Consider the following 18,176-nt stretch of genomic DNA (forward strand, 5'->3'; position numbering starts at 1 on the left):
TGTCTGCAGAGGACACCTTTCCCATCAGCTGTGGCTCCAGTGGAGCTTTATACTCAGCAGTGAAGGAACTGGGAGAGCAGGATCACACGGCAAGTCTGAGTGGCACCAGGTAAGGACAGAAGATGTTTTTACAGTCTTATTTTCTCCGTTTTATGTTTGTGGTTTGACATTTACCCTTGCAAATGTTTCGTTTAGTACAGCATACACATTTAGCTCAATAATAACATGCATTTGGAAGATGCCTTTATCCCATGCGGCTTCTGAGTGCATGCAAAGTATACATTTTACCAGTCATGTTACCAATACTCAGAATTTGTCTTAACCCATCCAAGTTAGAGAGTTCTAACTTGGATTAAGAGTGGTGAGTAGTGAACACACACATCTTAAGTTTGCTGTGGCACCCATGAAGCGATTGGGGGTCAGGTGCCTTGCTCAAGGGCACCTCAATAATTTCCTGCCGGTGTTGAGAATCGAACCCGCAACCTGTGGGTTACCATGACTGCCCACAAACCCATGACTTTGGTGTTGCTAGCACTAAGTTTAAGAAGTCTAATTATGTGCAGCTTCCATCGCTTGTTTATACCTGTCCAGTTGTGGGATAAAATCAGCCTAGTTTAAGATCTGAAACTCCTCTAAACTGGCAGTGCTGCTACCATTGGGAATGGGTCGTCATGTCAAACCACGGGCCAATCAGACGTCTCCCTGGGCTCTACGTGCTGGAGCCTAAATTAGGTCATGATCTTAATAAGTATTGTCGCTCAGTGATTCTCTGACTGCGTGGAAGAGTACAGAAGAGGACCTCACAGAGAACAGGCAGGGCTTTTGACCGGGCATCATAGCAAAACAGAAAGCAGTGAGGAGGTGTGGACCTCACGCTGGCAGCTGAACAGGTAAGGGCACAGTGGGGTCATGATATCAGGGTCCTGTTTCGTGCAAAGCCAGAGTGTTACTCATCTATCACCGTTCACTCTCTCTGAACTCTCTTTTTCTTCCATCTTCATTATCTGCTCTATAGTACTGCTCTAATTTGTACATTCCCTCTTATGTTAGGCATATCGAGGACATTTTGATCTAGGTTATAGTTTCCTAAATATACCCGCTTAGTACACATCGTACATCAACCATGGTGGCAATTTAAAAATACAATTTTAAAGTGAAGCTGTGTTCTGGTGTGCATATACTGTGGGGTTTGAAAAGCCTGAGATGACTAGGCAAGTTTATTTATTTACATAATTAATATAAAATAAAAAATATCATATATACCTATTAATGTATTATTAATAATATAAATATATACTTAATATTAGATAGATGGATAGATAGAAAATACCATATATAAAATAATATGAAATATTAAAAGTATACATTAAATATTAATATTAAGTTTATATATATATATATATGAATGCATTTATTTATTAATAATCTAAAAAAACATATATTATATAAATAATATAAATTATTATATACATAAATTGAAATTAAAATTATACAAGAATATTAAATATTAAGTTTATTTGAATGTACAGTATGTGTGTGTGTGTGTATATATATATAGTCAAATAGTAATACTTTATATATTATTGATCCTTGGCGAGTTTATTTATTTCTATTACCAATATAAAATAAAAAAAAATCATGTTTTCCCACATGATTTGAAAATGAAGTGCATATTATGTTTCGATCGAAGCAAAAACATCTGATCGTATATGTACAATGGAGTCACAAGACCAATGTCACAAATGTACTTGATTTATGGCAGAAATAGTGCATAATACTTATTCATTCTTACAAATTCTTATTAATATTCTTTTTCAAAACTTTATTTCCATGTTTAAATGACATTTTAAATCCCAGATTCTCACTGTTCTCAGACTTTAGGACCACACTGTATGTAGGCTATAGTGACAGGACTGTGAATGGGGCTGTAATGTGCATGGAGCGTATATACGCACTGTCTGTGAAGTGAACAGTCAGAGTGGACAGAAAGCAGGTCCCCTCTGTGTATCACACTACTATTTATAGTGTGAACAAATCCCAGATATGAACGGAATCCCTTGCTCCTCTGCAGCCTGGAGTGAGGGAAAGAAACAGAGACAGAGGAGGTGTTGAACAGAACCAGAACCGGACCACAGAAGTCAAGACTGCTTTAGTCCGAAAAGAGAGAGCGAGCGAGCGAGAGAGAAAGATTGGCATTTGTCCTGTCTGTCTCACAACGGGGAACAGTGGTTTACTGTTACGGCAGCAGGTATGCGACTTTTGAGGGCAGAGGGAAGATGTGTGTGTTCATGTGTATGTGTGTGAAACTATAACAGTGCTGAAAGTCATAATGAATATAGGGACAGGCTTTTTTTTTTTTAATGTAAATCAAGATAGTGATATGATGAAATAATGAGACCAATACAATGTGTTTAAATCAGAACATTTGAAAGTTTGACCTTTTTAGATGGAGCTTCCTCTAAAAGTACTTACTAATTAGGCTACTTAAGGATGTATGATTTATGCTTGTTTCTGAAAAATGATGGAGTCTGTCTGTGATAGGCTAATGACTCAGGCCTCTGACGGGAATCAGTCTACACAACATACTCTGGAACAACAGGCAGGTTTAACTGTAAACTCTACCTTTACATAATTTACATAAATTTTTTTTCTGTCTATCTTGTGGTTTTGCTGCAGGACATCTAAACATAGGACAGTGATGACGTTTGATGATTTACATAATAAACATGTTGTTCCGGATGTTAAATTCAATTAATATGTTGAAAGAACTGCTCAACACAGTTGGATATTGACCTCAGGTGTCACAGTGTCAAATTCACATAGAGAGAGAGAGAGAGAGAGAGAGATTTTTTTTGTCAGACAGGTTGGAAAGGTCTAGAACTTCTGGGAGGTTTCCAGGCATAGTGAGTATGTCATGTCAAATATATTACACCTGTGAAAGCATTGTGGGAGTTTTTGGAAATGCAATATTCAGTGTGAGATTTTGGTATCTGGTGGGCGGGTTTGTGATACTGTAGGTGGTTAAATTGATCTAAGATCCAGGAACCTTCTGTTCTAGTCTTGGTCTTTGCTAAAGGTAGTTTTATGTTGTAATTGAATGGTTTTTGATATTGACAGTATCTTTTATTTGATTTTTGATTGCTATTTTGAACACTGAGGAGTTTGAAGGGATAGTTCACCCAAACATTCAATTATGTCCATTTGCTCACCTTCAAGTTGTTCCAATCCTGTATCAATTTCTTTCTTCTGCTGAACACAAAATAAGATATTTTGAAGAAAGTTGGCTCCCATTGACATCAAAAAATACCATGGAAGTCAATGGGGCTCATCAGCTGTTTGATTACTACCATTCTTCAAAATATCTTTTTTTTTTTTCAGCTGAAGAATTAAATTCATACAGGTTTTTAGAACAACCTGAGGGTGAGTAAATGATGACAGCATTTTAATTTTTGGGTGAACTATCCCTTTAAGGAGGGTATTTTGGAGCAGTGTCAGACAGCTGCCATAGTGCTTGCTGCTCTTTAAAAGGTAAATTTAGCTCAACACCCGCCTGGCAGAAGGGACACCACACCACTTAAAGTACCAATGCACCGCTGATGATGTGCAAACAACGTCCCTGGTTACGGTTGCTAGGGTTGGTACATGATTTTGGTTGATCCTAGCTGCCCCGAGATCCATGTTAGGTTAGAGAAGGAGGGAGACGTTGAAAGATATACATATTGTGGATGCATTACCATGCATGATGGCTGTAGTACACAGGAGGATTCCTCTTATATCCCAGGTGTTTTCAGTGGGACGTTCCATAACCGAGCAAATTAGGGGCAGAAAGCTCCCCGCGAGCACATAATCAAAGCTCGTCTGCCTACAGCTGTGTTTATTAGGACACTGGATGATTTTACATATTTCCGAACAGCTTCCTGTCGGAAACAGAAAACTGGAGCGATTCAACCTTCATTCTGCTCTGTTTGAAATGTGATGGTGAAATGTGTTTGTTTCTGTGTCTGTTTGTGCTGCTAAGTATGTAAATGTATTCTCTTCTCCCGCGGGGCATTCGTAGGAAATGATGCATTCATTCCATTGCATCATTATTATGTTAGTAATTATACAATAATAACAATATATTATATCATTAAATAACATTATACAGGGTTTAGGGTTAGGCTTAGGGTTGGTAAAGATACAAATCCATTGATAGGATATTTGTTAACCACTAATCTGAATATTATAGTGGTTTATCAATGTCCCTTGATTCTGTTGAAGCTGAGGTGGATAGATCTTTTTCTTTTCTTTTTTGAAAATCTTGCAGTAAATTTAAAAATATGAATTAAAAACATCCTGACATTTTCAGGTGCTTTTTTGTGAAAACAAAGAAAAGATCGGACTTGCGTTTGTCCCCTAGATGTTTCTCCTGAGAAAAAGACATGTTGCAAAAGAGTTCTCAACATTTTCATAAACTATGCTCATACACCAAAATATGAAAGTCTGCAAATAAGGCCTGGTTCCACAGACAGGGTTTAGATTAAGCCAGGATTAGGCCTTAGTTAAGTCAGGGCATTTTAGAAACGTGCATTAGAAAAAAACATTACTGGTGTGCATCTTGAGATAAAACATTGGCACTGACTATTTTAAGATTAGGTTATTTTAAGGTTAACACAGCTCAAACATGCATTTTAGTCTGGGACAGTCTTAAAGGGATAGTTCACCCAAAAATGAAAATGACCCCATGTTTTACTCACCCTCAAGCCATCATAGGTGTATATGACATTCTTCTTCCAGACGAATACAATCAGAGTTATATTAAAAAAAAGTCCTGGCTCTTCCAAGCTTTATAATGGCAGTGAATGGGGGTTGAGATTATGAAGGCGAAAAAAAGTGCATCCATCCATCATAAAAGTAATCCATACGGCTTCAGGCATTGTCAATTGGACATTTTGCATCGGATCGGCGTTCACTCTTCAGCCGGAATTAGATGTTGCACAATATTATACCGGAAGCCAGTGATTAAAGTTTATAAAGTTATGAATATAGATATTTTTCTTACAAAACGCTTCACTTCACTTCAGAAGGTCTTTATTAACCCCCTGGAGGTGTATGGAGTACTTTTATGATGGATGCACTTTTTTGACCCCCATTCACTGCCATTATAATGTTTGGAAGAGCCAGGACATTATTTAATATAACTCTGATTGTATTCATCTGAAAGAAGAATGTCATAAACACGTAGGATGACTTGAAGGTGAGTAATGGGATAATTCTGATTTTTGGTTGAACTATCCCTTTAAGCCTCGTCTGTGAAACCAGGGTTTTAAATCATACATTTCAATATGAACTCAAATATTTTTCATCAAATTCTACCAAGACCAACAACTCAATACGTCTGTCTAATTGTTTATCTTTTAATTTCTCCAAAATGATTGGAAAACCATCCGAGACTAAATTTATATGTAAATGAAACACATTTGATTATTCCATTAAGTCTCCCTGACCTATGAATGAGCCGCCACTGAGCGATACACTACTGTACCCTCAAATGTCCATCCAAAATTCATGCTGAACTCGCAGCTTGAATGCGGCATTATGCATATATCATTTACAATATCAGTACATGTTCCACCTCACATTCCATATCCAGTACAATGTGTGTGAGGGTGTGTGTTATCCCAGCCCTGTTCTCTCCATGTTAACATAAATGATTCAGGGGTAAGAGCTACTACCTGCTCCTCACTGCAGGAGTCACTAAGCAACCGAAAGACAATCCACGGGCACCTGAGAGCCGCAGGGGGGCTTTACTTTGGATGTATTCAAACCCACAGCAGGCCAGTCTATCCATCTGATCAATGTATTCAGTCTCTTCCTGTCTCTTTTACAGCAGCAACGTGGACACAACTGCACAGAATGTCTAAACAGCCAACGACCAATGTAAAAGCCCTGCAGGTGAGTAAATGGTGTGTGTTTTTTTAGTTTGTACATAATTTAAGAATAGTCTACAGTGTGATTTTGGGTCGATTTTAGTGAAACCTAGAACTTTTCTTTGCTCAAAAACACTCAAACATGTCAACATTAAATATTTTAATCTGAAAAGCCAATTCTCTATTTTGAACACTGAGTTATAACTGTAAAAACACATTTCAATGTACAATGCATTACAGAACTCACACAAGGCCATTCACGAGTAAATGAAATGCATTACTGCATGTTGTTGATGTGTGTCCAGCTTTTTCTTCTTGGTAGGAAACATTTCGTAACTGAAACAATTTATATAAAAATAGACTTGTACACTTTCATTGAAGTCCCAGTTGATGGGAAAAGTATGCAAACCCTGTAAATTTACATGGATTTCTGCATTAAGTGGTTAAAAATGTGATACGACCGTCAACAAAGTCTGCTTAAAGAAACAACAAAAAAGATATGTTGTCATGTCTTTATGGAGCACACTTAAAACAATGAAAAAGTATATGATATCTAGTTATACTGTACATTCTTCGGAAGCATAACCTCCATTAAACGTTCCTTTGTGTTCAATAAATATATAAGAATATATAAGAATGTGTTGAAGATCAGATCATGTTATGACCAATTAATGCAGAAATCCAAAGTGTTCACATATTTTTTTTTTTTTTACATAACTGTATGTCTGGCTTGGAGTGATAATGTAGACACTCGAAGAGAAAGAAAGAAATATTTTCAGAACAGTTCACCACAGTGTAGAGAACATTTTTTACAAACACTGAACACTTCAGCTAAAAATAGACACCTTTATCTTTCCATAAAAACTTTCCATACACACACGAATCCATAAAAAGCCCAAACATACACAAGATTCAGGGTACAGTCCATCAGAGAACACAGACAGAAGGAAGACCAGCGGTCATGCATGCAAAGACAGGAGCACATGGTCACTACTGTACAGCCTAAAACAGCCAATAATCAGATTTCATCCAGCAGCTCATATAGACGTAAAGCCAAAGGAATGGAAGGGTTTGACATACCGGACCATGAAATACATGCAAAACTGGAGTGAAGTCTGATCTTAAGGAGCGTTTGCGATTGGTTGAGGGATCTCACGTGCTTTAATCAAAACACGAAATGGCAAATTTGTCAATTGGATCGAGTGTTTGACCTTGACCGATAGAGCAGGAAAACAACGGAAAAAAAGTGTTTGAGGTTTTACACTCTTAGAAGAAAAGGTTCTATAGAACCTTAGTGGTTTCCATGGGATCATTTTATGGATTTAGTGTTAATTCATTTTTATTTTGACTAAAATTCAGGCATTAAATAGCATGTAAACATACTTTATCACCAGAAAAAAATGTAATAGCCCATTAAACATGAAACTAGTATTGAATCATTTAGACATTTCTCCTTTTATAGAGCCTTTTTGGCATAAAGGTTTCTTTAAAATTGAGTAAAGAACCTTTTTTTCTAAGAGAGTATAAACCCAAGAGCCAATTTTTCACTGTGACATTATTTTTATTATGATTAAACAGAGTTTCCCCTTCAAATTATTATGTAAAAACTTCTTAAATGTGATATATATATTATTCATTTTAAATTATATTTATTATTAAATTAATATGTAACACTTTACAATAAGGTCTCAATTGTTAACATTAAAGGGATAGTTCACCCAAAAATGAAAACGATCCCATAATTTACTCACCCTCAAGCCATCATAGGTGTATATGACATTCTTCTTTCAGACGAATACAATCTGAGTTATATTAAAAACAGTCCTGGCTCTTCCAAGCTTTATAATGGCAGTGAATGGCAGCCCAAAATTGAAGTTGAATACGGAAGGCGGCCCGCCAGAAGCTAGATATTGTACTTTATAACGTGTTAAATATGGATATATTTCTTACACAAACCCATCATTTCGCTTCAGAAAGCCTTTATTAACCCCCCGGAGCCGTGTGGAGTTCTTTTATAATGGATGGATGCACTTTTTTGGGCTTCAAATTTTGGGCTGCCATTCACTGCCATTATAAAGCTTGGAAGAGCCATGATATTTTTTAACATAACTCCGATTGTATTCGTCTGAAAGAAGAATGCCATGTACACCTAGGATTTGGCTTGAGGGTGAGCAAATCATGGGGTAATTTTCATTTTTGGGTGAACTATCACTTTAATGTTTATTAACTAACATGAACTAACAATAAGCAATACATTTGTTACAGTATTTATTAATCTTTGTTAAAAAATTCAGCTGTTCATTGATAGTTCATGTTAGTTCACAGTGAATTACTATAACTAATGTTAACAAATACTTTTGATTTTAATAATGTAGTACATATTGAAATCAACATGAACTAAGATTAATAAATACTGTCGAAGTGTTGTTCATGTTAAACCAATGTTAACTATGGAAAGCTTATTTGTAAAGTGTTAAAATAAATTTGAGAGCAGTTGGATAACGATAATACGAATTGTAGGGGGAAATGTGCTTAGTTGTCGTGAAAATAATGCTGATGCAAAATATAATTACGTGTTATTTTCTTTTGATTTTGCAGTCAAATGTAACCTGGTTTCTGTAAGATTCACCCATGAATGATGCATGGTTGAGACAAACATGCTAAAAAATATATATGAGAAGAAATATGGCAAGAATCCTGATCCTTTCACTGTTTCTTCCTAGTGTAAAGTTGTAAACACATTTACATTTTCACATTTGGAACTTTGTTTTTCATAATACATGCTGACAAAAAAAAACAAAACAAAGAAAGGCAGTCTCCTTCGGGCTTCAGCAAACAGAGAGATGTCTGTCATCTCACTGTTTTATCTGTTGCCCGCAGCTCATTTCCATACAGGCACTTTGCTCTTTATGAAATACAAACTCCAGCAGGAAGACACGTCCAGCAGGTTTTGTGGAAAGGTTTGGTTTCGACAACTACACTCGACCATTGCACTATATTACATGAGTTTATATGACTTTGGTACTGTGGTGTGTTACAGGAGCAAATGAGCAGTGTCAGGGGTGGTTTCACCTCACCCCCCAGTGATGGTAACTGTCTCATTGCATTTTCTTGTCTGTTTCAAAGGCCAACCTTAATATTCCAATGGGGGCTCTGCGTCCTGGGGCGGGACATCCTGTGAAGAGGAGAGAAGATACAGTAGACACAGAGGAGGTCAGATTCTGCTGGAAGAAAACACACATGCACACACTTACACAATTAAGTCAATTAGACACACATAAAGACATTTGTAATCACGTACAGATCACATTACAGATTAAATAAAAAAAATATTTCACTTAAAAAAAGCTTTTTTTTGTTGCTTTGTGGCAAAATGCAAAAAAGTTATGGATTTTTTTTTAAATATTTGACTTTATATAATTAATTTACATTATTCTTAATTATGATTCTCTTTAGAATATCAAAAGTGACAGTATTTTACAATGTTTATTTTTGTATCATTTATTTATTTTTGGCTATAGTAATAATGGGGAAGAAAGAAAGAAAGAAAGAAACCATATTTTTGCCCCATTGTCATTTTTTATTTATTAAAAATGAGCCTATTTCTCTCTGCTCCCTTATTGCAGCAACAGATGGATGTTTTACATTTGAATTTATTATATATACATTTATTAAAGATGTATTATTTAAAAAGCATTTATTAGTACTTCATGATAGTATTTATGTGGATTTAAACCGTTTACAATTATTATTATTATTCTAATGAGAAGCATCATTAGGAATAATATATATACATAAGCCACATACACACACACACACACACACACACACACACACACACACACACACACACACACACACACACACACACACACACACACACACACACACACACACACACACACACACACACACACACACACACACACACACACACACACACACACACACACACACACACACACACACAGTTTAATAACAATTTAAATGTCTTTTTTAATAGAATATGCCTATATGGGGAAATATGCCAATATATGTATTTATACATTATGGTAGTATGTTAAATAATTACTCGAAAAAATTTATTATAAAAAACCTATCAATGTGAATCATGTCAATTTAGGTCCAAATGTGCTTGTCCTTTTGGTCCTAAAATAGGCTTAATTTTAATTTGATAATATTAAAATTATTTTTAATTCAGGGGTAAAATATGACAGACACATTCTTGCTCTCGTGAGGGCCACTCAGTAATATCTCCCGCAACTGTTGGTTTCATAGGCATCCCCAGTCACTCCAGAGGATAAAAAGCCCCTGCCTGGTGCTGTGAAACTCCCGGGCCCCGCCGTGAACCTCTCTGAGATCCAGAATGTCAAAAGTGAACTCAAATGGGTCACCAAGGACTAAACAACACAGGTAAATCTGACAGTCAAATATACACAGTCACACCCATTTTTCCCTATCTACCATTTTGGTTAGTCAAACTTAACTTAACTTATGCACACACACACACACACACACACAAATATATAAAGAAGCAGGAACACAAGAGCAATTGATTGTCTAAATGCACCACATCACTGAAATCATTTAGAAAGGCCCCATGCTGTTCACACAGATGACCACATGGTGTCAGTAGTGGTAAAAGTAGTTTGCACGTGTGTTAGCAATTAGCATGCATGTGTCAGTGCTGGAGTGTGTGAGTAGCTGTCAGTGTGTAAAGGGGTATGAGGGTGAATCAGGCTCTATAAATACCCCACAGATCAGTGGGGCAGTGAAAGTCCGTCTGTTGTGTGCAGTCCCAGCATGCCTCACAAGACCTTCCTATTATAGAGCAAAACATGTGCTGTGACCCACTATGTGGGACAGAATCAAAAACAAATTTTGCCAAGCAAACTACCTTGAGATTATGCAATGTTTTTATTCTCATTTTCACAGATGACTCCACCCCCATTTTATCCAAGGCTTTGGGCATGGCCTCCATCCAATCAGATTCATGTATTTAACACAAAATCCCAGAGAATCGGTCGCAACGGAATCAATGGCAAGCCTTAATGATGACACTACCAACTGACCTGGGAATGAAGAAAGGGGGTGGATTCTATCGAAGCAAAGACTGATGGGAATTGAGCAGTTCAAAGCTCTGAACCATGGTTTAGTCTGTCTAAAATAGGTCATCTCTGTTTAAACCACCCAGCATCCTTTTCTGTGATTTACTATTCTTTAAAAATGTACTGTGTGCTTAACTTCAAGGGATACAGTTGTTTACCCAAAATGAAAATTCTGTCATTTACTCCCCCTCACGAGTGAACTATCCCTTTAAATTCGATTTTATAGTAGTTCAGTATTCTCCTATACCATCAATGAGTCAGAATATATGAGACTGAAGGCATTGACTGGTCTTGAAATTCCTCCATTCTTCAGCCAGATTAACTCGTTAAAATGTGTCACCATAAAATCAATGTTCTTTCAATACATTTTACATCTGGAGTGATTATTATGCAAATAATTGCGATAAATTGTATTAATTAATCAAATGTCATGCATTTAATTTGATTAATTTTCCTCAGATTGACAGCCCTACTTAAAACGGCCCATGCTTCAGGCTTGTTTTCGCTCCCTACTCTTTCTTTATCTATGGCTTTGTTCTTGTGTGTTGCAGTACATGAGTAGGCTGTTGCATAATAAAACATGATTTCACGTTCTCTCCAAGAGCAAATCTGTAGGAGGAAGCCAGCACTTGCTATCCTTGAACAAACAGAATTGGATTTCAAATGCCGCACTATCAGTTTATGTACATAAACCGGGATCAGTTTAAAGCTGCTCGTCTCCTCGCTTGTAAATCACGTGTCTGTACTGTTGTGTGATCTACAGTGATCCGTAATCTGTAGTTTACTAGCGGCAGGTGTCATGACCTTTGGGTGAAAGTGTCCTTATTAAAGTTCATGTATTGCTCCTTAGATCAGAGTCAGTCTGCATTAAGAGATATCAAGTCATGTAAAATGCAGATTAATTGTGTTTCTTTCATTTGTAAGTCTCCATTTTCTGTAAGTTTGCTTTGAAACAATGTGTATTGTGAAAATTACTATACAAATACAAATGTTTGACTGGATTTGAGAAAAAGTTTTGTGAAAAGCTGTTGGAAAAGCTTCACAGGATGCACCTCATGAAGTCGGCTGGAAAAGTGTGCAGAGCAGGAATCTAGACTAAAGCAAAAATCATTCTCAATTTTAAAGAATAGCAGAGTTCACACCACAGCTATAACGATAACGTTGGAATCACTTTCAGAACGATTTTAACCAACTGATGAACGATAAAAACATTGACAGCCAATCAGAATCCATTCCGCTGTCACAAGTTTGAGCATTTAAAATGACGACAAGCACGCGCTTAGAATAAACAGAACAATATTGTCCGCTAGTGTGGACGATAATATAGTTATAGTTCGTTCTTGGTGTGAACGGGCCTTAAGGGTGGCAACTTTAAAGAATCTTTATTTAGCATAATTTGCATATTTTATTTTGTAGTTTCATAGTTTTGAACACACATAATGGCACATACTGTATATGGAAAATGGTTAGTACTGAATAATGATGTGCCCAAACATTTGACTGGTTATCTATTTGGAAAAACCTAGGAGAGCAAAGAAATGGCCACAAAACACTACAAAAGACACAACGAGGACCTATCAATCATGTGGAAATGGAATGGAATATTTCAGGATTAAGCATCTGGCAAAGGTGCCTGGAACACAGACAGAATGAGCAGCTGTCCAACTAATCAACAAAGCCTTCCTAATTCCCTCATAACCCATAATGCAATGCAAAGAGAGCGAGAGAGGCTGCATCCGAAATCGCATACTTCTTTTGTCACATACTGTTTTTCGAAATATGCCCGAATTCACAGTACTCGAGTAGGCAAAAAGTACCTGCATGACCTACTTCTTTCGGCGAGATTCTGAAGTGTGCATACGATGGACACTTTACTATCCCATGAGGCCACGAGAGACAGTTTTTTTGAATGGCAGTGAAGTGACAACATGGCGAATGTAGTACGTCCAGATTACATTCATACTACACATACTCATACTATATAGAACATACTTTTTTTTTGTGGTCATGAAGTAATTACTTATTCAAAATGAGTACCTACTCAAGAGAGTATGCGATTTCCGACTCGGCCATAGTTTCTAGTTCACCGAAAATACTCAGCATTCCTCAACTTCCGCCGATTCCTTGATACGGCCTTCTTCTGTGCTATCATATTCTTTCCATTATACATTTCAAATAAGTGTGTTAAAGTGTGTTAATTAAGAGGATTTTCTTACCTAAAGCTTTATGCTCACCAGATATTATCAAAATAGTTCACCATGACCACCAGAGCCAAACAAAACCCCTAACAGGAAGAACATTCACTGTTATATATAGAACACCACTCAGGTCTGACAGATTTCTTGACTGAAGGGTCACCAGAGAACACAAACACCCTCACAAAGTGCCTAGACACATAAATCATCTGTATATGCAATATTAAATGCACTAATAAACCCATCAGGTGTAAACCAGTTTATCATACATTTTATTTATAGATTTTGCAGTGGTGGAAGAAAGTATGATCCTGCAAAAGACCTTAAAGCATGCAATGGAGTGGAGTCTGGTTTTGTTGACGAAATATAAAAAGTGCAGCATAGTTAATGCATCTAATTTAGACCACTGCAGTTGTAATGTGCATTTAAATATGTATATATCTTCAATGAGGCAGAGTGTAAAGACATGCCAAGGTACCTAAAAGGTCAATTACTCATTTTAAAGCGAGAATGCAAAGGGGTCATAAGGTGAGCACACCTTATGAGTCTACAAAATCACTTCCTTGAGACACAAGTAGCACATAAACACACACCCATATAATCATGGTCATCATGACCGTGTTGCACAAGCATTTGAGTGGTAGCGAATTCTCAAATGACTCCAGTTGCCAATTACCTCGTAGATGTATTGTATAGCAAATGCTAGACAGTGGAGAAACCAGTGTGATCATGAGTAGAGGGTGTGAGAATGTAACGAAAAGCTCTATCATAATAACCCACGCTCTTATACTTAATACCCCCTCTGCAATGTGGCCTGATGCTGCCCCATCCCAGCTTTGACCCAGTAGCTATTCAGGGAGAATGAAGGGTACGATATTCACGAGGGTGGGATGTGTCCTTTTCGCTGTGGCTTACACTTACACAACAATACAAGCCGATAAATCTAGCCAACATAAACAAGTCAATCTCTCATACACTGTCTTGTTCTTGTTTGTGCCTTCCTGACTGTCCTCATAGGCGAGATTCTCACTCTGTCAATCCGCTTTCTCTATTTTTTTGGCTAGACTGTGTCCTGACTGTCCCTCTGATAAACTCTGAGTTTCTATTCCTGTCAGCTTGGTGAGATATGGCTTCTGGTGGCGACAGACAGAAATCCACAGTGCTGACTAACTCCTTTATTTATCAAGGGATGACTTCAGATCTGCATATCATAATAAACCCCCGGCATGATCCCTCCTGCTGTCTATGTTCCCATCTAACTAAAGGGAAAGGGCAACTAGCTCGAAGCTTTGTTTACCCCTTGTGGCCCCAAAATGTCTGCCCATCCATTCCCCCCTCCCTTTTAGAGATCTGGTAGAAAACACATGCCTATCTTGTTGAGGAACGAGGTTTGGAGGCTGCCCACTGGGTGGAGGAGCAATGGTTGACCCTCCCCTTTGCAAATTCATGCATTTGATGCCTGCAGAAGTCATGGACCACATCCCAACAGACGCGGCTGGTGCGGCGGACCTTTTCTTCCTTCTGTCTTCTTTCGTTTTGATGACTTTTGCAGGAGCAAGACGACCTAGCTACCTCTGCCTCTTTCCTTTCCTTTCCTGCTTTAGCTTACTTTTCAATCCTAACTCACCTGTTCCTGACCCTGGTCTACCATATCGCTCTCCCTTCCTCTCCTAGTGATGAATTATTACCTGATGCTCAGCAGCAGTCATGGAGAAGGTGTTCTGTCTCGGTACCAGAGCTTGCGTCTGGAGGGTCGAATGTGTGATGTTGTTTTGGAGGCGGAAGGCGTGGAGTTCCCTGCTCATCGCACTTTACTAGCCTGTTCCAGTGACTACTTCTGGTCCATGTTCCAAGACTACACTCTGGAATCCAGTACCCACACTATCAGCTTGCCAGCCCTGTCATCTCTGGGCCTGGAGCAGATACTGGACTTCATCTACACCTCATGGATCTCACTGTCACCCTCCACTTTGGAGGTCACACTACAGGCTGCCTGCTATCTACAGATCACCCATGCTGTGGATCTTTGCACTCATTACATCTCAGAAAGCATTGATCCTGACAATTGCTGCTTCTTTGCTAACATAGCAGCGTGCTATGGCCTTTCTGAAGCCTTCAATGACAGCAACTCTTTCATTGCCAGAAACATGTGCAGAATACTTGCAACTGAGGAATACAAGACTGAGCTAATGGAGTTAAACCTTGATTCTCTGCAAGAGGTGCTTGTAGCTGAGGAGATGCCAGGAGTGAAGGAGAAAGAACTTCTATGGATGGTTTTGGACTGGCTAGAGTGCAACCCACAATCTGCCTTGCAAAGTAATGCATTGCTCAGTCGGATCCGATTTGGTTTGGTGCTACCTGAAGAGCTGTCTCGACTTTGTGCACTTAAACCTGCTCTACGTACACCCTTCATCCGTAGCGTAGTGCAGAAAGCACTTAACTACCACCTTCAGGGTCCCCTACAACCTCTACTACAAAGTGTCCACACCAGCCTAAGAGCCATAAACAACAAGATCCTTCTGGTAGGGGGAGGACCAGAAGCAGACAGACCCCAGAATCAGGTCCTAACCTACGAACCTCGCAGCAAGAAATTCCATCCACTTTCAACATCCTTACCAAATAAGATACAGCACCAGGGAGTATGCGTTGTTGGGAACTTCTTATTTGTACTAGGTGGTGAGGTGGTGCAGGTGGATGAGGAGAACGAGAAGAGTGCTGTGATGACGGTCACTGACCAGGTGTGGCGCTATGACCCACGGTTTGAGCAGTGGGAGGAGATGGAACCACTCTTGCAGAAGAGGGCACAGTTTGCCTGCTGTGTGATGGAAGGTGTTATTTTTGCTATTGGTGGACGGGGCCAGAAGGGTGAGCCTACTTTGTCATCCGTGGAAAGGTACAATATGAGTGAAGGGTGCTGGCGCAGTGGTGTATCCCTACCATATTCAGTTCATGGGCATGCCTGTGCCACTATTGAAACAGGAATCTACATCTCCGGTGGCATTCATATCAACAACCCAGAGAGCAGCAAAGAGGTTCTGTTTCTGAATTCTGTTGAGGGGGATGCCTGGCAGAGACGCTGTAACATGTCCATTGCCAGATTTGGCCACCAGATGGCAACAGTGAGGGGAAGAATTTACACCTTTTTGGGAATGTATGAGCCCTTCTGTGACATTGAACGCTACAGTCCTGAGCAAGACCTGTGGACCCGTCTAAAGCCCCTACTGAATGACCGCTTCTGCTATGGCTTGACCGCAACAGGGGGCAGACGAGTGCTTATGTTTGGTGGCAGAAAATGGCAGGAGGGACAGGAGGTGTGTACAACAAATGTGCTGGAGTATGACACCGAATATGATGCCTGGAGGGAAGTGTGTAAACTGCCAGGGCCCTTGTGTGGGATTCAGTGTGCCATAATGACTCTTCAAGACCCTCCGGAGACCTAAAAGTCAATTACAAACACCATCCCACATACACACAGACAAACAGATGGCTGTCAAGGGGCAGAGAGAGTTGATGGACAAGGGTATTCTTTGTATCATGGATACATGGATTGTAAAGTGGCATGGAAAACAGAATTCTATTTACCCAGATACAGAAGACCTTGGTGGGGGTAAAATGCTGTCAAGTGTGTTTTACAGCAAGCAGTAAGGAGCTCCTGAAAGTAGGTCACTATGAATAGGGTAGAGAAAGTCATGACATTGATAGATGACTTGTCATAAAGACTTTGTCCTGAAAAATGGCATAGTTCCTGTATGGACACTGAAGAACAGGACAGAACTAAAGGTGAAATGTCAGACCGCAGCACACTCTTGAAAGGCACGAAGAAAGTACAGACAAACAGAAAAGCAATCTAGATAACGACAAATGAAAACAGACATAAAGCGTACACTTGAAGTCCAGTTTGGACAAGATTTGACTATTTGGCACTGTATGATCAAAGGTGGCAGTCATAATGTCTTATGACAGAGGGACAGCTGCCATGAATGCTGGATACAGACTGTGGATAGTAGAAAAGACAGCAGTTAAATTGAAGGAGGATACATTCACAGACGCTGTGAGAGAAAGCCAAATTAGACCATTGATTTGGAAGGGTACATAGGAATTCAAAGAGGACAAGGACAAGTGTCAAGACCACTGAGTGTGTGTGGGATGCAGACGAGCAAAAGGAGGATGAGGAGATTTTTAGTCCAGATTCCCCGTCACAGTGTGACTAGAAAAACAAAATAATTTAGGGGAACTGCAAATAGCTTAGCAGAAATCTTGCAAAATCTTTTCGATATCCATCCACAGTACTAGTCCCTAGGCTGGATGATATATCAAAAATTCATAATATATTATTTTATAATAGTATATATATTTGCACATGAACATTTAAAAACAGATGTTAATGAAATGGGTTTTTTTTTCACCTTCATCAGTAGAAGAGGTTGCAAGTTTGATTAATTTCTGTAAGTTCAAATTGATTCAAATGAATCAGTTCAAAACTAGGTAACATCCGAAGTCGGACCTAGTAGTAGTAACAAATTCTGTGTTGGCTTATTTAAAAGCAAGCAGCATTGAGCATTGAGTCTGTACAAAGAATTTTGACATTTTTATGACAATTCTACAAATTAATCAATGCAAATGAGAAGCAAAGACAGAAATGCATGAATAAAATATTTGCCTGCATAAAATGTCTTTTGCAGCTTATAAAGTCTCTTTGAAGTCTTTTGTACTCATTAAAGGGAACGTTTTATGTAGTTTATTTACCCCATGATTTGCTCACCCTCAAGCCAAAGCCAAGCCAAATCCTAGGTGTATATGACATTCTTCTTTTAGATGAATACAATCGGAGTTATATCAAAAAATGTCCTGGCTCTTCCAAGCTTTATAATGGCAGTGAATGGCAGCCCAAAATTTGAAGGCCAAAAAACTGTATCCATCCATTATAAAAGTCCTCCACACGGATCTGGGGGGTTAATAAAGGC

At 38.6% G+C, this 18,176-nt stretch overlaps 2 protein-coding genes across 4 annotated transcripts; both read left to right on the top strand.

Annotated features, from left to right (window-relative positions):
• The first annotated feature begins 750 nt into the window (after positions 1-750).
• On the top strand, positions 751-12,018 carry smpx (small muscle protein X-linked). 3 transcript variants are annotated; one of them, XM_079806495.1, is made up of 6 exons: positions 754-890; positions 2,072-2,248; positions 5,870-5,934; positions 9,036-9,122; positions 10,188-10,322; positions 10,845-12,018. In XM_079806495.1, the coding sequence occupies exons 3-5, from the start codon at positions 5,896-5,898 to the stop codon at positions 10,311-10,313; spliced, it is 252 nt and encodes an 83-aa protein (XP_079662621.1). In that variant the 5' UTR covers positions 754-890; positions 2,072-2,248; positions 5,870-5,895; the 3' UTR covers positions 10,314-10,322; positions 10,845-12,018. The 3 variants fall into 3 exon arrangements, with proteins under 3 accessions (XP_079662622.1, XP_079662621.1, XP_079662620.1); XM_079806496.1 differs by lacking the exon at positions 2,072-2,248 and having other exon boundaries at positions 751-890; XM_079806494.1 differs by lacking the exon at positions 754-890 and having other exon boundaries at positions 1,922-2,248.
• A 1,006-nt stretch (positions 12,019-13,024) lies between these two features.
• Positions 13,025-17,899, top strand: klhl34 (kelch-like family member 34). The gene has a single exon (XM_079806493.1). It carries the CDS (start codon positions 14,889-14,891, stop codon positions 16,650-16,652), a length of 1,764 nt encoding a protein of 587 aa, XP_079662619.1. The 5' UTR covers positions 13,025-14,888; the 3' UTR covers positions 16,653-17,899.
• Positions 17,900-18,176: the final 277 nt, after the last annotated feature.

The sequence above is a fragment of the Gobio gobio genome (genome assembly GCF_949357685.1).
Source record: "Gobio gobio genome assembly, chromosome: 23".
Classification (NCBI taxonomy): domain Eukaryota; kingdom Metazoa; phylum Chordata; class Actinopteri; order Cypriniformes; family Gobionidae; genus Gobio; species Gobio gobio.

What these genes read in the sequence shown, in the direction of transcription:
- klhl34 (XM_079806493.1), top strand. Translation starts at nt 14,889, where the DNA reads ATGAATTATTACCTGATGCTCAGCAGCAGTCATGGAGAAGGTGTTCTG.
- smpx (XM_079806496.1), top strand. Translation starts at nt 5,896, where the DNA reads ATGTCTAAACAGCCAACGACCAATGTAAAAGCCCTGCAG. An exon ending in CCAATGTAAAAGCCCTGCAG is followed by an intron (nt 5,935 to 9,035) that starts GTGAGTAAATGG and finishes TCTGTTTCAAAG; the next exon opens with GCCAACCTTAATATTCCAAT. An exon ending in ATACAGTAGACACAGAGGAG is followed by an intron (nt 9,123 to 10,187) that starts GTCAGATTCTGC and finishes TTGGTTTCATAG; the next exon opens with GCATCCCCAGTCACTCCAGA.